The sequence below is a fragment of the Meriones unguiculatus genome, chromosome 1, assembly GCF_030254825.1.
Source record: "Meriones unguiculatus strain TT.TT164.6M chromosome 1, Bangor_MerUng_6.1, whole genome shotgun sequence".
NCBI classification, from domain to species: domain Eukaryota; kingdom Metazoa; phylum Chordata; class Mammalia; order Rodentia; family Muridae; genus Meriones; species Meriones unguiculatus.
This window is the reverse complement of record NC_083349.1, coordinates 17,442,698-17,463,381: the sequence shown is the minus strand read 5'-3', so window position 1 is coordinate 17,463,381 and position 20,684 is coordinate 17,442,698. Positions and strand designations below refer to the sequence as shown.

General features: G+C 43.9%; 1 protein-coding gene and 1 long non-coding RNA gene across 3 annotated transcripts; one reads left to right on the top strand and one right to left on the bottom strand.

Annotated features, from left to right (window-relative positions):
* Window positions 1-2,980: 2,980 nt before the first annotated feature.
* On the bottom strand, window positions 2,981-10,087 carry Paox (polyamine oxidase). Of its 2 annotated transcripts, XM_021660363.2 has the most exons (7): window positions 9,847-10,087; window positions 8,925-9,411; window positions 8,043-8,242; window positions 6,476-6,728; window positions 4,142-4,254; window positions 3,580-3,737; window positions 2,981-3,333 (listed from the first exon to the last, which is right to left on the bottom strand). In XM_021660363.2, the coding sequence occupies exons 1-7, from the start codon at window positions 10,001-10,003 to the stop codon at window positions 3,190-3,192; spliced, it is 1,512 nt and encodes a 503-aa protein (XP_021516038.1). In that variant the 5' UTR covers window positions 10,004-10,087; the 3' UTR covers window positions 2,981-3,189. The 2 variants fall into 2 exon arrangements, with proteins under 2 accessions (XP_021516038.1, XP_060238008.1); XM_060382025.1 differs by lacking the exons at window positions 8,043-8,242; window positions 8,925-9,411 and having other exon boundaries at window positions 9,847-10,086.
* A 117-nt stretch (window positions 10,088-10,204) lies between these two features.
* Window positions 10,205-19,955, top strand: LOC132653651 (uncharacterized). The gene is made up of 3 exons (XR_009591423.1): window positions 10,205-10,435; window positions 12,420-12,502; window positions 19,802-19,955. It is a non-coding gene; the product is annotated as an uncharacterized LOC132653651 (long non-coding RNA).
* The last annotated feature ends 729 nt before the right edge of the window (window positions 19,956-20,684 follow it).

Below are 20,684 nucleotides of genomic sequence, written 5' to 3'. Positions count from 1 at the left end.
GGCGCCTGACTCGGAGCCTTGCGCATGCGCTTGACTCGGGGCCCGCAGAGTGGGCGGAACCGGAATGTGTCCGGGGCTGAACGCCGTACGGCCCCATTCTTAAGATTCTTGATGTTACCTGAGGTTCTTTTGACTAATTTAAAGATTTTCTTTCTTTCTCTCTCTCTCTCTGGGCGGTGGTGGTGCACGCCTTTAATCTCAGAGTTCCAGAGGCAGAGGCAGAGGGATATCTGTGAGTTCAAGGCAAGCATGGAGAGTTCAGGACCACCAGCTCGACACAGAAAAACCCCGTCTCAAAAAAAGAGAGACCTTATTGGGTTTTTTAATTTGTTTTTATGTCTGTTGTGGTGGTGCACCCTTTTATCCCAGCCCTGTGGAAGCAGAGACAGGCAAGTGGCTGTATGTTTGAAATCAGCCAGGTTTACATACTGGATTCCAGGTCAGCCACGGCTACATGGTACGACCAGAAAAACAACAAAAGCATATAATTAAAGACATAATTGCATTTACTTATATTTTTTTATTTGAAGTGTCTGTATATACCACACATATGCGGATATCCCCAGAGGCCAGAAGACAGTGGACCCTCTGGACCTGGCATTACAGGTGCTTTTGAGTCCCCTGACTGTGTGCTGGGAATCGAACTTCAGTACTCTGCAATGGCAGCAATCATTCTTAACTTCCAAGCCATCTCTCTGGGCCCAATCTGGAGACTTTTCACTACATTCCCAATGTTTCAGTTTGAGGATATAGCATAGACAATGACAGCTTGCCTAGCATGCCCACAAGTCTGGGTTTTTGTAGAGAGGTCAGAGACCATCTCCACTGCTGGCTCCTCCAGAGTGCTAACCTGACAAGCCTAGAAATGTTAATTTAAAATCTAAGTACTTTTTTTTTTTCTTTTGAGACAATATGTTACTTTGTAGCCTACTCTACAAAAACTAAAAAGAAAAATTTAAATTAGAAGCATACACCAGTAATCCTGAGATGGAAGGGGATCAGAAGTTCAAGGTCAGCCTAGGCTACATGAAACACTGTCTAAAATATAAAGTCCTATTTCTCCCTCTTATAAATCAATGTAATGAAATTTAGTTGTCCCCTATCACTTCTTGGGCCTTTATTCGAATTTTCAAGTGTTTTACTTTATATGTATATGTGTGTGTGCATGTATGTATGTATGGATAGATGGATGAATATAACCATTTTCTTTTCAAGTGTGACATATTTTAATGTAACTGTTTAAGTATTACCTACAATCCCTTTAATACAATGAAACTGAAATGTTCTTCATAGCTTTAAGACTAAATGTAAATGCAGCTGCTCCTGGTGGAACAGGCCTGTGATACCAGCTAAGGATGGTGGAGGACGGGGGGCAGCCGGGCCTTGGAAGCCACCCTAAGAGGCACCCTATCTCAAAATAAAAAAGGGCTGCCACGACTCAGTATACCAATGTTATAATGGTAGCCTCAAATGCAGGAAGCCTCAGGTTTGATACCCAGTACACACACAGACACACACTGTAACTGCAGCACTTGTGAGGCAGACTAGGAAGTTCAAGGCCAGCCTGGGCTAGAAAGTGAGAAAACAGGGTGGGGGCGGAGCCCAGATTTTAAACTTAAAGTCCTAGGCATTTCAGGCCAGTTCTCCACCATGGAGGAGCCCTATCCCCATCCCTAACAACTCAAATCCTCCTGGCCTCCCTCACTGCCAGGCCTGTTTCTCCCATGAAGTCACCTGGGTCCATCTCTGAAAACTGAAATGCACCCCCCCACCCCCGAGTGTCAACAGCAAAGATTTTGCCCTTGAAAGATCTGTATTCGTTCATAGTCCTCAGGCTATAGAATACAACAAAAAACCTGCTGGAAGGAGCTGGAGAGATGGCTCAGTGGTTAAGAGCACTGTTTGCCCTTCCTAAAGGTCATGAGTTCAATTCCCAGCAACCACATGGTGGCTCACAACCATCTATAATGTGAACTAATTCCCTCTTCTGCAGGTGTATACATCAAATAAATAAATCTTTAAAAAAAAAAAAAACCTGCTGGAGTTTGGCTTTCTCCCATGGCATGGACAGTGTGCTGACACAAAGCAGTACTCAGTCTTGATAATCTTGATAATATAACATGCTTCATGACAGACTGGTGGGATGTGGGTAGGGCGAGCCTTTGAAGACCTGAAGAATGAGGAGCCAAGCAGAGAACCAGACTGGGCTGTGAATGAACAGTCAAGCCTAACTGATAACAGTACCATGTTGTGCAGGGTGGGACAAGGATCTCTGCGCGTTCCTACAGCTCCCTCTGGAGCACACCAGGAGCGCAGTACTCGCTGCACCAACCTCTCCGGCCTCAACCATTCTCAACCACCGGAGATGTGCACACTCTGCGACAGCTGTGACCGGAGGAAGTTAATAAGTGTCCTGGCTCCTCTGTATGAAGCAGCAACAGATCTCGCAGAACTGCTGCGAGGATGCCTTGGGCCCAGACTGCAAAATATGCGAGAGACCCATCCCACACTGCCTTGTTCCCCAACACACCTGGCTCCATAGTCTCTCATTGCCGAATACTCCCCTGTATTTGGCCAACCTGCTCCCCAGAAGTCTTTAAGCTTCTCTCTCTCTCTCTCTCTCTCTCTCTCTCTCTCTCTCTCTTTTCACCTTCTCCCAAAAACCCCAAGCCAGGTCAGGATGGGATGCCTCTCCTTGCCCCACCCAGTCTTCTCCGTTCTACATGATCATCCTGCTCACCAGTCTAGGGTACCTGACATTAGTGATCAAGGTGGAATTCACTAGCCATACTGTGGTACTGGACAACAGCATTGGGAATCCTCTTCAAAAACAGAACGAAGGGCAACCATAGGCCACAAAGCCCAAAGAACGCAGAGGGGAAAGCCATGACCTAGGGATAGAAGGGGCAGACGGGAAGCGGACTTGGATGGGGACAGGATCAGAACTGGATATCTTATGAGAAAGGACTCTAGACACAGGCAGTGTCAGCTGCTTTATATGTATAACACAATAGGTCATCCATGATCAAGACCAAGCCAGACTCCAACAACAGATGAGAAATGAGACCACGCCCCTAAAATTAAAGCTACCATCAAGGTCTCAAAACCTTGAACCAGACTGAAAATCATGTATTGAACAGACAGAGGAGGACGTGGTCAGCCCACGTGGTAGAACAGAGAAGCAGGCATTCACAGCCTGGGCCGGGACCGCTGCACCTGTGAATCCCACAGACCAATGAGGCGATCAGCTTCCCGCCAGCCAGACAGGAGGGCCCCGTGTGTGGTGGAATAGAATGTCCGATGTGTGGCTTCCCCAGCAAAGAGTATCTGGAGCTGCAGAAAAAGGCCCAATTAGAACAGGGATGCAAGTGGGACAGCTATGGAGAAATACAGTGCCCCTGCCCATCCATCTGCATCTAGAAATAGGCAGAAGACATGCAAACACATGCAATAAGTTAAGGGACAGTGGGCAGACACCCTGTGTCCTTGAGATCCCTATCCTACCCATCACTCACACATCACCTTTAGGCCTTACTTGGCAGCAGGGTCCCTGGTGTTCCACGAGGCAGGCCACCATACCTGGGTGCCAGTTCCATCAGCAGGGAGGGGCTGAGCCATCACATCCAAGTCGTCGCCGGTGCTACCCACAGCCACATAGCTATAGGAACCTCGGGTGTATGGGGCGCTGTGCCAGCGAGACCTCAGCACGCTCTTGGCCGCTGGCAATTGTGGGTTTCCTGAAACAGATATGTTAACTCGGGATTCTCACTGGCCTAGAAGAAAACCAGGTCAGTGAAAAACCAGACAGAGGCCCCCTGTCTCAGCTGCTGTGCCAGAACTACACAGGGACAGCTGGTGACAGTAAGCAGCACCATGAGATGCCTCCTGTAAGAAAGGTCACACCCCCCCTGGGCCCCATTCTCCCCACCTGAAAGCACCTGACTTAGGGACAACTGCATTTATTTTGGGTGGAAGATTTTAGGAAATAAAACCAGGAAGTGTTTGCAAAACACGACTAGCCCACTGCCCGGGAGAAAACACTGTCTTGGAGACGACTCGCAGAGCAGAATTCATTCTTTCCTGTTCCGAGTTTAATTCCTCTTTGGGGGTTGGCCAATAAGAACATGTGACTGGAGAGTACCTGTCACTCTCCGGAGCACTTGGGTTAGAGACAGAAGCACTTCTTCATCTGACAGAGTCTCCATAAACTCCGACTCCAGCCCGGCAATAAACCCACAGAGCACATGCGAAGACCTACATAAACAAAAAGTTGGATACGGGTCTGCTGACCACAACCCACACTATGGCATGGCTACCACCACCCAGAATAGGCCCCTAAGCTCTCCCAGGGTCTCAGCTCCCTAAGTATCTGGGTACATCCACAACCCTAAGGCAGTATGTGCTGTTTCTGCTTCGTCACTTGCAACAAATGTGCAAGAGCAGGGCAGGTAAATTGTCCCTCAGAGAATGGGGGTATGGACAAGCCATACCAGTTGGCTTCATGTTCTTCACCGCCATTGGGTTGGGAGAAGGGTGCCGATTTTACTGACGAGGTTCTTAGTGAAATAGTAAAAGTTGCTGAGTTTATTAAATCTTGGCCATTAGGTGCATTGTTTTCTATGTCTGTGTGAATAAATGGGAAGAGGAGTAAAGGGTTTTTGGTGTGCTGTCTGTGAGTCTGTGCTATCTGTGAATCTGGAGCCCACTGAGCCAGCGCTTTCTTCAGGCACTCTGTCCTTACCTATCCAACCATGATACCAATCAGCTATTTTCTCAGGGAAAAAAAGTACACCATGCATACTGACAGCAATGAAATTTAAGCTCTCACACAAAAACCAAACTTCAGCAAAATTATGTATGCTACCAACAGTGTAGCAGCCTCGCGCTCCTGACAGTTTTCTTCCATCAGTGATGATATTGATCAATTTAACTTTTGACATTACTGCATGAAGTAACATCTTCTGAATAACTCAAATCGTGAATGGGTAAAAGTCAGTGAATGGGCTACCGATTCCGTGAGAGATCCCATCTCGAAAAACAGGGTGGACAGTGATAGAGGAAAATCCCTAATATGAACCTCCGGCCTCCACACAGTCAGTAAGCATACACACATATAGATATACCTATACAGAGATGGGAGGGGACAAGCATATTTTCTCGAACAAAATGAATTGAAGAGGCGGCAGAGTTTTGTTCATCTATAATTCTCATTGATATCTGGCCTAGTAGAAGACACAGGGGTCTCAGCTGCTTCCGCATTTGTTTATATGGATCTTTATCTATATCTATATCTTTATCTAGATTATAGGGCTAGAGAAAAACAGATAATGGAGCAGGAGAGAAAGCCCGGTGGTAAAGGAGCACTGGCTTCTCTTCCAGAGGACCAGGATTCAATTCCCAGAACCCACACAGCTGCTAACAACCATCTCTAACTCCAGTTCCAGTGCCCTCTGTTGGCCTTCTCAAGCTCTGCATGCATGCGGTACACAGAAAAATACACACACAGAATAAATCTTTCAAGAAAGAAAGAAAGAAAAGAAAGAAAGAAAGAAAGAAAGAAAGAAAGAAAGAAAGAAAGAAAGAAAGAAAGAAAGAAAGGGAAAAGGGGAATAATATTCACATATTTTTTTCAGAAAATGTAGTTTTTCAAAGCTACTGGGACACAGAGTCCAGGTCCCTACTGAAGAACAGACACCTGCCACCACGGTGTTTCCACACTCTTGAAAGTCAGTTTCACTTCTGTGAAAATAACTCTCTCCCTCCCAGGCAGAAGGCTGTTCCACAGCTGTGGGCTCCTGCGGCCCCTGAGTTTAGTCTTTGAGCTAAGAATATGGCCCTTTCCTGCCAGGTCTCTAAATGGAATTGGACTTCTCCCTCACATGGCAGCAGTCTGGTGTTTTTCTGGTATTTATTAAAGTCAGTCCCCGTCCTAGACTTTGCATAGTGGTCCTTCCTCAGTTAGTACCTAGAAAAGATGGCAGAGCATAAGTTGAGATCTTCCTCTATGGGGTCTTGTCTGTCTGTCTGTCTTTTCTACATAGGGCCTCACTATGCTCAAACTTTTGTTCTTCCTGCCTCAGCTTACCTAGTATTAGGATTCCAGGAGTGTATCACCACACTTGGCTAACTGTGGGTCTCTGCTTCCATTATGTGGAAGACTCTTTAGCTCCCATCTAAATACAGTTTCTCCAGGTACAGACATATCCACATTTCAAATATGGAATTTTAATATTCTTTTATATAGCATACCATGACATTCCTGGAGTCCAAGAGTACATTCCTGGCCTCCATTAGTCTCTCAGGGAGCCAGGCTGAGGATATTTGTACCTAACATGTCAGGAGCGCATGGTCCTCCTCCAGTCAAACACTCAGAAACACCTGTCGGTGAACTACACGCTACACAGCGGAGTCCTCCAACAGACTAAGACTAATGAGCAGACAAGAGGTTCCTTAGAGTTCCTAAATGCATACATACTCAAAAGAAGGCAGGACCAAAAAGCCAATGAGCTTCTTGAACCAGGCGTCCTGGAGTGACAGGGCTGTGTTCTGTAGGGGTGATGTGTCCTCCCACACCACCTGGATGAATTGGCTGTTGGGCTCCCAGAAGGGCTCCTCAAACTCCAAGAAAATTTTGTTGTTGGTACCAAAGCCTAGTTTTCTGATGGCTTCTGCCTTTCTGGCAGGCAGTGGTGGCTCAAAGAAGGTATCTTGATGTTCTTTGAGAAAACCTGCAATTCAGAATTGGATGCGGTTAAGTCGGGTCTTGAGGTGCACGTCTTTAATCCCAGCATTCGGGAGGTAGAGGCAGGCATGGATCTCTGTGAGTTTGAAGCCGGCCTGGTCTACATAGTATAGACCAGACTACATACACGTAGCAAGAGCTACATGGTGGAAACCCCGCTTTAAAAATAAATAAATAAATAAATAAGTTATGTTTTAACTAGAATCTACATCAACAGGAATCTGTCCTGATTATACAGAGAAAACGGCTTCTAAAAATCTCATATATTCGTTCAGGTCCCTGGAGACAAATTCCAAAGGCTGGACCTGGCCATCAGGGCTCAAGGTTGACTGCCACCATACTGAAGGGATACTATGGACTCCCTGGTCACAGAGGGACAGCTCACCCCTGACCTTCTAGCTCTAACTGCCAGCCACACTACTCAGGATCAGTCAGTCAGATTTTACCAGACAACTTGTTTTGCTCTTTACTGTGCTAGAAATTGAACCCAGAGCCTCATACATGTAGATACTCTGCCACTGAGTACACTTAGATGAATCTAAGTAGGAAAAAAAAAATTACCCCACAGCAAGAAAAAACAACAAAGTCAAACCAGAGAAGAGAACATTTCCTTGAAACCAGCAAGAAAAAAAAAAAGAACAAGGCCTTTAATCCCAGCACTTGGGAGGCAGAAGCAGGTAGATCTCTGAGCTGAAGACCACCTTGGTTTATATAGCGAGTTCTAAGCCATTCCAGGGCTACATGGTGAGATCCCGTCTCCAAATAAAAATTAAAGCTTAAAAAGGGAAGGAAGAAAATCAGCACAACAGGAAGTCTGCAAGGCCATAACCAGGCACGTGAGAGGGACAATTTCCCCGTACTCAGGGGGCATTAGGAGAAAGTAGAATCATTCTATCTAGATCTCCAGCAACAAACCACTCCTGTGGTCTACAAACATGTACCCACATGAGCACTCTGAAATTTACATGTAAACACCATGTGAAACAGGGAAGTGAGGACTACTTAACTTTCACCGGTATTTATTAATAACAACACCTCTATGCAAGAAAATATTAGCCAGGCGTGGCGGCATGGTGACTCGAGCACTCCAGGACCATAGTGTGGCTGAGGGAGGAGGGTAATGACTGCTATAAAATACGACGGAGTACCTTCATGCACCTGACAATCCTCAGCATGAAAACAAGAACTCAACAGCTCAGCAAACACCCAGAGCCAAGGAAGGACGGGAAAAACCAGCAGCCTGTGATACCCGGGACAGAGATACAGATGGGAAATCTGATCAGAAAAAAGAGAATTCTACCTAAGGGCACTGTGACGATGACATGATGGGCAGGCAGGCGGGTACCATCTTCACACTCCACCAACACGGGGAAGGTCTCCCCTGGAAAAGCATCTTCCTGGAAGGACCCATTCCAGTGAATGGTCTTCACTGGCTTTTCAAAAACCATCGAATCCTTGGGCAAGGAAGCCAGTATGTGGTTGGTAAGCCCTTGGTAGCCACTAGGGGAGACAGAAGATGATGTGTGGTGAGTGGTGAACCGGGCCCTGGAAGGGTAACTGTGGTAAAAAAAAAAAAAAAAAAAAAAAAAAAAAAGAAAAGAAAAGAAAGAAAAAAAAAGAAAAAGCCATCCAAGATGCCACGAGCCTTGAAGGGAGTATCACTCAGGGCCAGAAAGAGAGGCAATCCCTTAAAACACAGAACCATTTACATCTACCTCCTGGCTAACGAGGGTCAAGGGTCAATTACCACAAAACTGAGTAAGTCAGGTGAGAACCAGAGCTCCCCACTACCACACCAGCCCCAGGTTTGTGCACTTTCTGGGCTTATCCCCTGGACAGAAGCCTTGAGCCTGATATCCGGGGAGGAGCGGGGGTTGGCACGAATGGAGAGACCTGCCCAGTGTCTTTGTGCCTGGCAGTATGCAAAACCCTACTGCCCGGCTCCTCTGTGCCTGAGGCCGGGCTGTATAACAAGACATTTCCCTCTCAATTTCCCAGAAACTTTTTTTTCTTTTGCTTAAACAAACAAAACTAGGAGAAAGTGCAACCAATTTCTCTGAATGGGGAGGGCGGTGCCCTCACCTGCCCACTCTAGGCATCCTGTCTCCCCCTTTTCCCTTTCTCCAGTCTACTGCCTCTGCCTGGACAGGGCAGGCAGAGCTGGCAGGGCTGTGGCCCATACCCAGCGAAGGTGCAGTCCAGCCCCGGCAGCACTGTATACTCCCCGAACGGTGCAAGAGCCACGAGGTCCATGCTGTGGGTGCCGCTCACAGCACACTCTATGTTGAAGAAGTTGTTCAGGATGGCCAGCTTGAGCTTTTTGGTGTCCTCGTCCTCAGTCCAGGTAGCCACCTGCTGATTTAGCTCCCTCTTGAGGAACTCTCCAACGCTAGCCACTGGAGTCTCAGGTGCATTCAGGAAATCTCGGGTCTGGTCTATCAGTCCAAAGAACAGACTGGCCATCTCTGCCACCAGCTCCAGGCTCACGTTTGTTCCAGAGCTGGTACAGCTCTTGGTGGGCAGGGCCACGTGCCCTCCTGTCTCCGCCAGCTGGTTCTCCTCTGATAACTCTTTCTCTCCCAGGAGCCCAAACTCCGCAGCCAGCTGGAAGACAGGATTGCCCTGGGAGGGCCCATGGATCCAGTGTGCACCCAGCTCCACTACACCACCTAGAAAGGCACAGGAAATGCCACCTGGAGGTCCCCTCCTCAGAAAAATCGGCCCCACCCTTTCCCAAGCATACTATTGAGAACATCTTGAGAATCACATGGTCCTCTTGTATACCAGGACCTGTCCCTCAGGGTCAAGTGGTTCCCAAAGGCAAGGCTTGGTCAGACCAGGCTTAGGGAACTCCTGGAGAGGAGCTAGCAGGATTGTACAGGCTTCTGAGGACACTTAAGGAGTAACGGGGAACCCCCGGAGCTGAATAAAACAACTGCGGGGCCCTAGATTGCCTTCCCTGGAGAGTACTATCCGAACTTTGGGCCATTGACTTTCCAGGTCCAGGGAACATGAGAGTGTGTTCCTTTACTCGGGGAGGCGATAAAGGCTTCCTGGCTCATTTGGAGCCGGATAGGGTCTAGGGTCAAACAAGGGGCGGTTACCGAAGCAGCGTTCCGAGCGGATGCGGCCCCCGGCGCCGGCGGTGGCCTCCAGGACCCGCAGGCGTGGAGCAGCCGGGTGACGGCAGAGCCTCTGCGCAGCGCCCAGCCCCGCGATGCCGCCGCCCACCACCAGCACCCGCGGGCCGCCGGACGCCATGGCTCGTTCAGGGTCTTTCTGCAAACGGTGGCCTTAGGCCGCCCCAGCGGAGGCGGCCGCGACGGCGGAGGCGGGAGGGGCGGGGCCAGAGGCGGGGAAGAAGGTGGAGCTATGCCGGAAAAAGCGAGTGAGTGTGCGTGGAGCTGGAAGCGGACGAGGGGCGGGGCCTATGGGGAGCCCGAGGGCGGAGACATAAGGCAGGCGAAATCCCTGCATCCTTGAGGAGCGTTCGAAACTGGACCAGAGAAGTTTGGGAGGTGGATGTCCCTTGGCCTGCCCTGTGTCACCCACGTAGGCTCGCAGGTCCCGGATGCGCTCAAGCTCCAGGTGCTCTGAGCCTCGCCCTTCTTGTTTGGACCGGCCCATAGTCTCCTTAAGAGGGGTGTGGGTGTGGCTGCTACTGGGCAATGTGAGCCAGGATTCCCCACAGAGGTAAGCCGTCTTCCAGAGGCATCCCTCTTGGGAGGCATCCTTCCTGGATCCTCTAAGCAGAGACTACTCCATAGCTTTAGTCTCCTTTCCACTGGAGTATCTGCTCACAGTGGAACTTGCTAAGGAGGTAAATTCAGTCCCGGACCGCTATGCTTGAAGACAAGGACCCTGTAAACTAAGAACACTGTTTTGGCCCATCACTCCTTGAGCAACACTCGTTGGCTGAGGGGCAAAAACATCCTTTCCCACGCACTCGATCCTCCCACTCAGAGCTAGTGGAGGTGGTATAAAACGCGTTGGTTGTATGCTATGGGGAGGGGCGATGGCTCTGACACGGATGGGAACTGACCCTACGCATACCTGGAGAGGGTATATTCGAAAGAGCAGGAGGCATGTGCCCTCCCCTCAGCTATTAGAACATCACCCTTGTTCATATGCAGTTAGTCTGTTTAACAGGAGCGTGGGAGTTGGGGGCTGAAGTTTGACCGCCAAAGACATCCCACCCTACATGTATCAAAGAAACGGACCTAGAGGCAAAGAACTCTACCAGTCCTGGTTCACGAAAAATGCCAGCCTTTAATACCCACCGTTTTCCTGTACCCAGTCTTAAAACTTATGCTAAAACTTGGTTTCACAGGACATAGAAAATCAAGTTGAAACTGACGTGGAGACTTCCCTCCTGCTGTCTAGTTTTCGTAGTGTCAAAAGTTGCTCTGCGGGCTGCTGTAGGAGAAAAGTCAACAATGGCATTACTCAGTGTCAGTTCCCACATGCCACAATACTGACCTGCCAGGCAAGATGTGCTCGCTGGCACAACAGTAGCTTAACAGTTTTGAAGATAACAAACTGCTTTTGGATTAGACTTGAGGACTGCTCTAAAGGAGGGGCTTCACGCTTGTTACAGTAAACCAGATCTAAAGCTTAGAAGGTCTGAGGCCCCAGGGGTGGGGGTGGGGATGGGGACCTACCGCCGTTTTCCTAAATCATCATGTTGTCAGATTGCCTTCTAAATGTTTATGTCTTTACCCACTGGTTAGTGCTGCTCTCAGCCTTGACGAGAGATGCTTCTTCTGGTGTGGGCAGCAGTTACTACAGAGACTCACAACTAGTCCATATGCTGAAAATAAGTGACTTTTGAGTGTACAACATTAAAATGGAGACTCTGTATCAAACTCCCCACCCCCACCCCCACCCCCAAGGCTCAGAGAACGTCAAGGACAGGGTAGGAAAAGAGTGTAGGAGCCATAGAGTGGAGAGATCACATGTTGCTCTTCTCAGTTCCCAGCCCAGCACCCACATCAGGTGGCTCATGAGTGCCTGTAATCCAACTCCCATTTCCAACCTCATTGGGCACCCATGCATACCTAGTGTCCTCACACACACACACATAAATTAAAAACTAATAAAATTTTTAAAATTAAAAAAAAAATTAACATCCAGAGGATTGAGAGGAGTGCTGTGCTGTCTTCTGGGCACGGCATGTACTCATGAATATTCTGCAACAATGATGACCTACAAGAGATCAAGCAAACATCCATCAGTGTTGTAACGGGTGGCACTAACTGGACTCAGTGGATTACAAAAAAAGAGGAGGGACCTTGAAGTGGGAGGAGAGATGCTGAAGGTGCTTGGGGGAGTGGGAGAGAGAGTCGGGATGGATATCATCAAGCTACATCATTGTATGTGTGTGAAACTGTTAGAAGACAAAGAGAGGATCTTTTAAAATTCTATTAACAAAGGGAACAGCTTGGAACCCAAGTACCTTTCCCTTCAAGAAAAAAAAAATTGGATAAGTTACCCTGTCTCGATTATTGTGTATATTTCCTGGCTCCTCTTTCATCTTTTCTATAAAATTGGTTTTATGTTTTTTGAGGGGGAGGGTCATAAAAAGGAAATCTCAGTTAGCACAGGCTGGCCTAACACTTGCTGTATAGGCAAGATTGATCTTGAACTCCTGATCCTTCTTCGTGCACTTCCCCGGTAGGGTTGCCATGTAACCCACCATGCCTGTCCTGTCATGTACAATCGTGATGCTGCTACAGGAAAAGCAGAGTTTGCAGCCAACCTGTAAGTATATCCACATTCTCTCACCAATTTCTATTTTAATTTATGTGGGATACAGGAAAATTGAGGTGGAAACTTTGAACAAAGTGCCTGGAATACATTGGGGCTCCAGAGGTACGGGACAGGGACAGTTGCAACAGCCATATCCACTGGAAATGCCAAAAGTCATGAAGCCAGAACAGCTGTTTGACACAGTTCCAGCAAAGCTGAGTTCAAGGCTGCGATTGCTGTCACGGTCTCTCTCACTTTTAGCTTTTAGTCTCTACATGTTGCATTCTTGTGGACTTTCTGCATTGTGGTTCATTGTCTTTTCCCAAGAAAATTATGTCTCAGTCTTTTTTAGGAAAGTTCTAAACTAACTCTGCTTTTAGAAAATAACTTTTATCTGGCCACTATTTGGAAGTTTTCCTTATGCCCTAGAGATTGTGATAAGCTCAGATAAGCAAAAGCAAGGACATTCTAAATGAGGCCATGACTCCAGGAATCTTCAAACTCAAACAGTATGGTTGGTGCTAGGTAATCAGAGATAATTGACCAACCCTAACTGGCCAGGATAATTAGTAATAAATTCTAAGACTCTTTTTACAATATGCTTAGGGCTCTCACAAAATGTAGTTTGAAAACAGAGGACATAAAGGTACATCCCTGGAGAAATAGAGCCCAATAAATAAGATAAATTGACTAAAATAACTTTTCCTATTTTATAGTATAGATGGTGAAGTGATATAGTAAAAGGAGTTAGATATTAGTATTTGTTATTCATAAAAAGACCTGATCAGATATTTTTCTGTTTTACCATGGTGCTTTAAAAACTGCAAATACTGCCAGCCTAAAAGCAGGCTGTCCTATAATAAATGTGTTTGCTTTAGGCCTGCTTTCAAGGCTTTTCCACAAACACTGTGATTCAGTACCTACTTACTCCTTTTCATCAGATGGGTGTCATATTTGGGGTGGAATTCAGATTTTGTGCTCGCTTCACAAGAATGTTACACTGACCTACACCTTCAGTCTCCACAGTACATTCTAACATATTCAAAGGTATGTATTAGCCAGGTGTGGTACTGCTTGCCTAATTTAATACCAACTTTTGAGAGGCAAAAACAGGCAGATTTGGGCCGGAGTGATGGCTCAGAGGTTAAGAACACTGGTTGCTCTTCCAAAGCTCCTGAGTTCAACTCCCAGCAACCACATGGTGGCTCACAACCATCTATAATGAGATTTGGTTCCCTCTTCTGACGTGCAGGTGTACATGCAGACAGAATATTGTGAACATAATAAATAAATAAATAAATAAATAAACAAACAAATTAATCTTTTGACGGGCAAGAGCATCACTCTTGAGGACGAACCCAGTGCTGCACAGCACTTGTGGCAGATGATCTTCTCAGTTGTACTTCTGGGCGAGCTGTCGGAGCGATGGCTAAATGATGCCTGATGTGGTCACACAAGCGCAGCACCAAGTGCAGGATGGTCTCTTTCTGGATATTGTAGTCGGACTGGGTGCGGCCATCCTCCAGCTGCTTGCCAGCGAATATCAGCCTCTGCTGGTCGGGTGGGATGCCTTCCTTGTCTTTGATCTTGGCCTTGACATTCTCGATGGTGTCACTGGGTTCGTCCTCAAGAGTGATGCTCTTGCCCGTCAAAAGATTAATTTGTTTGTTTATTTATTTATTTATTTATTATGTTCACAAATTGAACCCAGGAACATATCAAAAATATCATCCACATATATTAAGATAATGGCAGAACACATTCTTAGGGGCATTCACTTCAGTATATTGATTTAAAATGTTTAAAAAAACAGATTGATGTTTAAAAAATAGTTCAGTGTTCTATTCGTATTAAGATACTTTCAAATGTGGCTATTTCCAATTGCAGTAGAGTTGGCATTGCAGTGAGAGAAAGCACCATGTTCTCTGTCTGTCTCTATCTACACTTTCAACTAGTCAATTACAAGCTCTACTTAAACAGTTAATATTAGCTATTTAAGGTGGTACATTAGGACTATTTTATGTAAGCTTTGTTCTGACTATCCAAATACTAAAATCTCTTTGACCACACTCTGCTCAGCATTCAAAAATCTTATCTATTTCAGTCAGGAAAAAAAAAAAAAAGTGGTGTAAAAACTCCAATGCAGGAACAAAATATGCATATTTTGGAGTTAAACTGACTAAAATTCAGTCCTATATTAACTCAAGGAGAAAGATAGGGAGTTTCAAGTTGTAGGATATAGCCACATTTGCCTTATAAAAGAATTAAGACTCACAAAGACATTTGTCTGCACTGTGTGTATTACTTTTGTAAAAATCAATGACTAATAAATGTACAAAATAGATTAAAATAGTATTAAAATGAAAAAATATATCATCCACCATGATCAAGTAGGCTTCATCCCAGGCATGCAGGGATAGTTCAACATATGAAAATCCATCAATGTAATCCACCATATAAACAAACTGAAAAACAAACAAACAAAAAACCATGAGCATCTCATGAAATACCGAAAAGGCCTTTGTCAAAATCCAACACCCCTTCATGTTTAAAGTCTTGGAGAGATCAGGGATTCAAGGCACATACCTAAACACAATAAAGGCAATATACAGCAAGCCAATAGCCAACATCGAGTTAAATGCAGAGAAACTTAAAGTGTTCCTGCTAAAACCAAGGACAAGACAAGGCTGTCCACTCTCACCATATCTCTTCAATACAGTACTGAATCTCCTAATATAGTGACCGACTCACAATATGCAGAAAGAGTTGTTTTACATATTGAAACTGCTGAGCTTATTCTGGATGATTCAGAATTAACTTTTCTATTTAGTCAATTACAACAAGTAATTAGAATAGTAGGGGGCTGGAGAGATGGCTCAGAGGTTAAGAGCACTCACTGGCTGTTCTTCCAAAGGTCCTGAGTTCTATTCCCGTCAACCACATGGTGGCTCATAACTATCTATAATGAGATCTGGTGCCCTCTTCTGGCCTGTAGGCACATATGCAGGCAGAATACTGTATAAGCAATAAATAAATAAATCTTAAAAAATAGAAATCAGCCATTTTACATAACATATATCAGATTTCGGGTCTACCAGGCCCCTAACAAAAGGTAATGATGAAACTGATCAGCTGTTAATAGGAAATGTGCTAGAAGCCTCAGAATTTCCTAAGAAACATCATGTTAACAGCAAAGGTTTGAAGAAAGATTTTTCTATCACTTGGCAACAAACTAAGGGAATTATAAGGCACTGTCTTACTTGTTCTTTGTATAATCAAACTCCATTACCTGCAGGAAGTAACCCAAAAGATACCCAAAGAAATGAAATTTGGTAAATGGATCTGTTTCATTTTGCAGTATGTACAAAAGTATGTACATCATACCGCACATTTTCAGGATTACAGTGGACAGACCTCTGGGTTCAAGGTCAGCCTGATACAGATCAAGGTCCAAGTAGAGAAAAATTTAGATCCAAGTGTGGTGGTCCACACCTTTAATCTCAGCACTTGGAAGGCACATGCCTTTGATCCCAACACTTGGGAGACAGAGGCAGGCACCAAGCAATTACAATGATTTCATTTTGAAAGGCACCTACAAAAGGCAGGCTAAAATTTAAGGTGAATTTCCTTTATAATCTAAAAATAAATATACTTAAAGGTATACTTAATTTTATATTTTCAAAAGAACACTTTTAAAATTTATCTTTTCAGGAGAATAAAAACATCTAACTAAGGAATCTGGAGAATGAAAGGGTTAGAGTAACTTTGTAACCTGTATGTCTTCTAAAGCCTATAGTTTTGAGTTTTAGGTTCAGGTTAAGCTAAAGCCTCTTAGAGCCTTTCCAGAGAATGGACGACCAGACCCTTGCCTTCAAGATAGTGTTTCTTAGCAACGAACCCAGACTTCTTCTGAGTAGCTTTTGACTTCCAGCCAAAAGTCCGCAGCCTCTAATCTTCAAGGATGAGCTAACCACCCCCACCTTAAATTGCAGCTGCATCCACACTTGGCAGGACTGGCCAAGCTTGAGCACCTAAGACTAACCAATTATCTTATTTTATAGCTTCCTCATCCAATCCTAAATTGCCAAAACTACAACTTCAAATTTCCCGAAATTTTTATTTTAAAAACCTAAAGGCCAGAGGGAGGGGCTTATGGGGGGATACAAAATGAATAAAGTGTAATTAATAAAAAATTAAAAAAAAAACAAAAAACCTAAAGGCCTTTGTCTCCCGGTGCCACTCTTTGCTGACCGGCAGGGGTGACCCCATTGCGCAATGGTTAATAAACCTCGTGCTTTTTCAATGAGTCATGGTCTGGGGGAGTTTCTGGGAAGGGTGCGATCTTGAACTCCTGAGCTGTGAGACCCCAGGTCTTACAAGACCACTGGACAAAGGAAACATCTGAAGAAAAAGGACAGATCATAAAGAGAAAATGTGACAAGAAAAAGACTAATTTGGCCAAGTGGTATTGCTGACATCCATCTTGTGTCTTCTGCCTTTTACAGTCATAAGTGGGAAGTGGACTTTATGTGGTCCCAATTATATTAAAAATTAAAGCTGGCTTTAGGATGGCAGCATGGCTCTCTCCTTCTCTAAGCCCATGCATGCTTGTCTAGGGAAAATTCAAAATCTCTCATATCAGAAGAGCCACCTGGTACGGGACAGAAGTAAACAAAAAAAATAAGGGATTGTTCTTTTGCCACTGATCTCATAAGCCTTTGGTTTTCATTTGACACTTTAATTTTTAAGGCATATTATTTCAAAACCTATAAGATTATTATGTATATATTAACTTTCTGTCATGATACTATTAGCCATTAACTACTTTTAGAAATAAGCTTCATCTAGTGTTCTGTACATGTTTCCAGGATTGAGTCTGAAGCAAGTAACTAGAAGCATATATACCTCATATGTATTCAATGGATTATGGTCCTCAAACCTTTCTGAGATCTGCTGAACATGGCATTTAAAATGTTTAGGTTTTCTGCCACTCCTAACATAACCTTTCAGGTTTCCAAGAAGATGACAGGGACCCCCGTCCACTGCCTGGACTGTGTAGCAGTAACCACTAGAAAAAACTGGTCCATGTTTCTTCTGCTCCAAACAGCAGACACCTTTGAGTTGACTGTTATGGTCTGCCTAGTTAGGATTGCCACTAAGTTTACAATCACCACCCAAAGATCAGCTTCGGACTACAGACAGTTTAGGACATTCAAAAGCTTCGCTCATATGACACTAACATGAACATTTTATAGAACTTTGAACTCAAAAATACTTAATCCTAAGACTGCCAAATACAACCAAACCAGACATTGTGGAAAGCTTAGCAAAAATTGCTTGATTTTTATAAATAGTTTTACTGTTATCATTCCTTTTTATTTAGACAAAAAAAGAGGATACAAAAATAATATAGGAACAATAAGAAAAAAGGGTAGATTATGGAATCTACTCTTATAGATATTTGTATATTGTTACAAAATTAAGGTTATAACTGGTTACATTGGTATAGATAATTTGTATATTGATACAAAATCAGACTTATATTTTGGTAACAGCATACTATGTATCAACTCTCTTTAAGGTATTATACCTATGTAATTCTTAAAATTGCAATGTGAAATTTTAGTCCTTTTGAAAGTTATTATCATAAGCTGTTTAGGATAATTAAGAAATGCAAACTAATAATGAATTGAAATTATGGTTTTGTTCGGTATTATTTTAGTTAAACACAGACGTTTTCTAAGTTAATCAGTCCCTATATAGCTAGAAATAAGTAATTCAGATATATTAGAGATAGATGGTCTTCAAAAACCTCAGAGATTTATAGAATTGGCATTTAAAGATGTTTTATTAATTTGATAATTTTTTGACAATGAGACATGTCAGCTCCTGGCAGCACCCCTTTTTGACTTCCAAGAAGATGATGAGCATCAAAAAAAAAAAAAATCTCTTGTAGATTCATATGTAGCAAACTAGCCACTGGGCAAGGAATGCCCTTGCTTCTGCTGCAGACAGAATGCTGGACAAACTGGATGCAGGAAAATCTACTGCTGAGATTTGCAAGGACAGGGTAGGTAAGTCCTTCATATCACTTGCTTCACAGAAAAGTCCATCAGATATTCTGAGCCAGAAGGCCGAAGATGATGCTCCTACACTATAGAGATTTCTTGGATGACTGTCCAGGCAGCCAGCAGTCTCTGTCATTTCTATAGTTTTGGAAGCTGCTTGCTCTGCACCTCCTGTTTATTCAGATAATATTTATTCTTCTCAGGTCTCTAACGGGATTAAAGTCTAAATAGTTATAATCTTACAATTAAGCTTAAGGTCTTTAGGATTTAAGATGTTTCAAGACTAAATAGATGTTCTTTTGATTGGTAATGCAAGTTTTGACACGAAGTGATTTAGGTACAGAACTTTGGACTCAACAAGATAGGATAGATAGTAGAATACTTTCTTGAAGTTTGCTAGTTGTGTATGGACTAGACATTGTGAATGTAATTTTTACCTGATAGTATATAGTTTATTGATATTAGAGAATAAGTCTTTTATTTAGAAAAGGGGGGAATGCTTCAAAATATTTGATCCCATTATGAACCCAAAAATTACAAACTATAAAACCCTGTTTTATGTTTGGTGTGGTTGAGCCTATCACACAACTTTAATCACCCAGCCCTAGCACACACCTTTAATCCAAGTGCTTTCTGTACATAAGATTTAATAAAATTAACCCTAGCTCAAGAGGCAGAGCAAGAAAAAGCTGACAGGAATTAAAGAGTAGAAGGGAATTTGAGTTGACCGGTATTCAAGACAGCAGGGAGAAGAAAGGGCTTTTAGATTAAGCTCTGGCTTTAGCCTAGGCTTTAGCTCCTCAGCTCCCTGGCTTTTAAGGCTTTGAGCTAGGAAGGCTTTGGCCTTGAGATTTTTGGCCTTTTTTTTTTTTTTCTGGACTGTCAGTTGAGCTGGCGAGACTTTGAGTTTTTTTCCATCTAGACCTGAGCTGAGTAGGAAGGTCAGCTGGGTACTTTTGGTCCCTCTCTGAGCTAGCAGGTTTTCACCCCAGCATCTGGCTCCTGGTCTTTATTGGTAAAATAAAGCAGTTGGGATTTTCATTTTTTTTTTTAAACAACAGGGCACATCTATGAGGGATTTTTCTTGATTGAATCGTTTGAGGTAGGAAGACCACCCTAAATCTGAGCCTCTCATGCACCCTGTATAACGGATATAGAAGAAAGAAGCATTTGCTTTTTTCCTGCTCACCCTCACTCTCACTGGCCAGTTTGTATGTCCTGCTTCTGATGTTTCCCTCATTAGAGCCTATTTCTTCTGGATTCCAACTATGTTGAAGACCAGCTCAGCCTTCCAGCCTGGTGGACTGAACAACTATTGGATTCTTGAACTTTCCATCAAGAGACAGCCACTATTGGACTAACTGGACCACAGCCTGTATGCCACTCTAATCACATGTGTGTATGTGTGTACATATATACATATATACTTACATATGTATATATGCACAAACGTATTTATATATACATATTCATTCTTTCAGTCCTATTCCTCTAGAAAACCCTGACAACTACAATACTCTCACTCTGTAGTTGTTTCTTCCTTTGCCCTAACCTCAGGGAACAGTAGCCACCTAATCTCAACACCAGCCCTGGGTGCTAGATAAACTGTGTTTAAGATATTTCGTTTTGGAACTACTGTCATGGTAGCTTAGCCTATGCTAATACAGAGACTCTCAGCAAATGTTTGTTGATGATCTCTTTCTGTTTATATTCTACCTTAGTTTTGAAATACAGTTAGCTGACTGCTCAGTTCTAGTTTAAATTGTTTTCTTTTTTAAGATTCATTTATTTATACACATGAACACTCTATTTGTATGATGCCTGCCTGATGAAGAGAGCATCAGATCCCATGATAGACAGTTGTGAGACATCATGTTTTTGCTGGGAATTGAACTCAGGACTTCTGGAAAAGCAGACAGCGCTCTTAACTGCTGAGCCATCTCTCCAGCCCCTTAAATTCTTTTCTTTAAATTATCAGTTTTGCTTTTGTATGTAGCTTCTATCCTTTATCTCTGTTTTAGCTTTTGCAGGACCCAGGACAAGAATACAAATAAAGGTCTTACAATACTTGCTTAACATTTTAAAGTTATAATTCAAGATAATTTACATGAACATCAGCTTTCTTT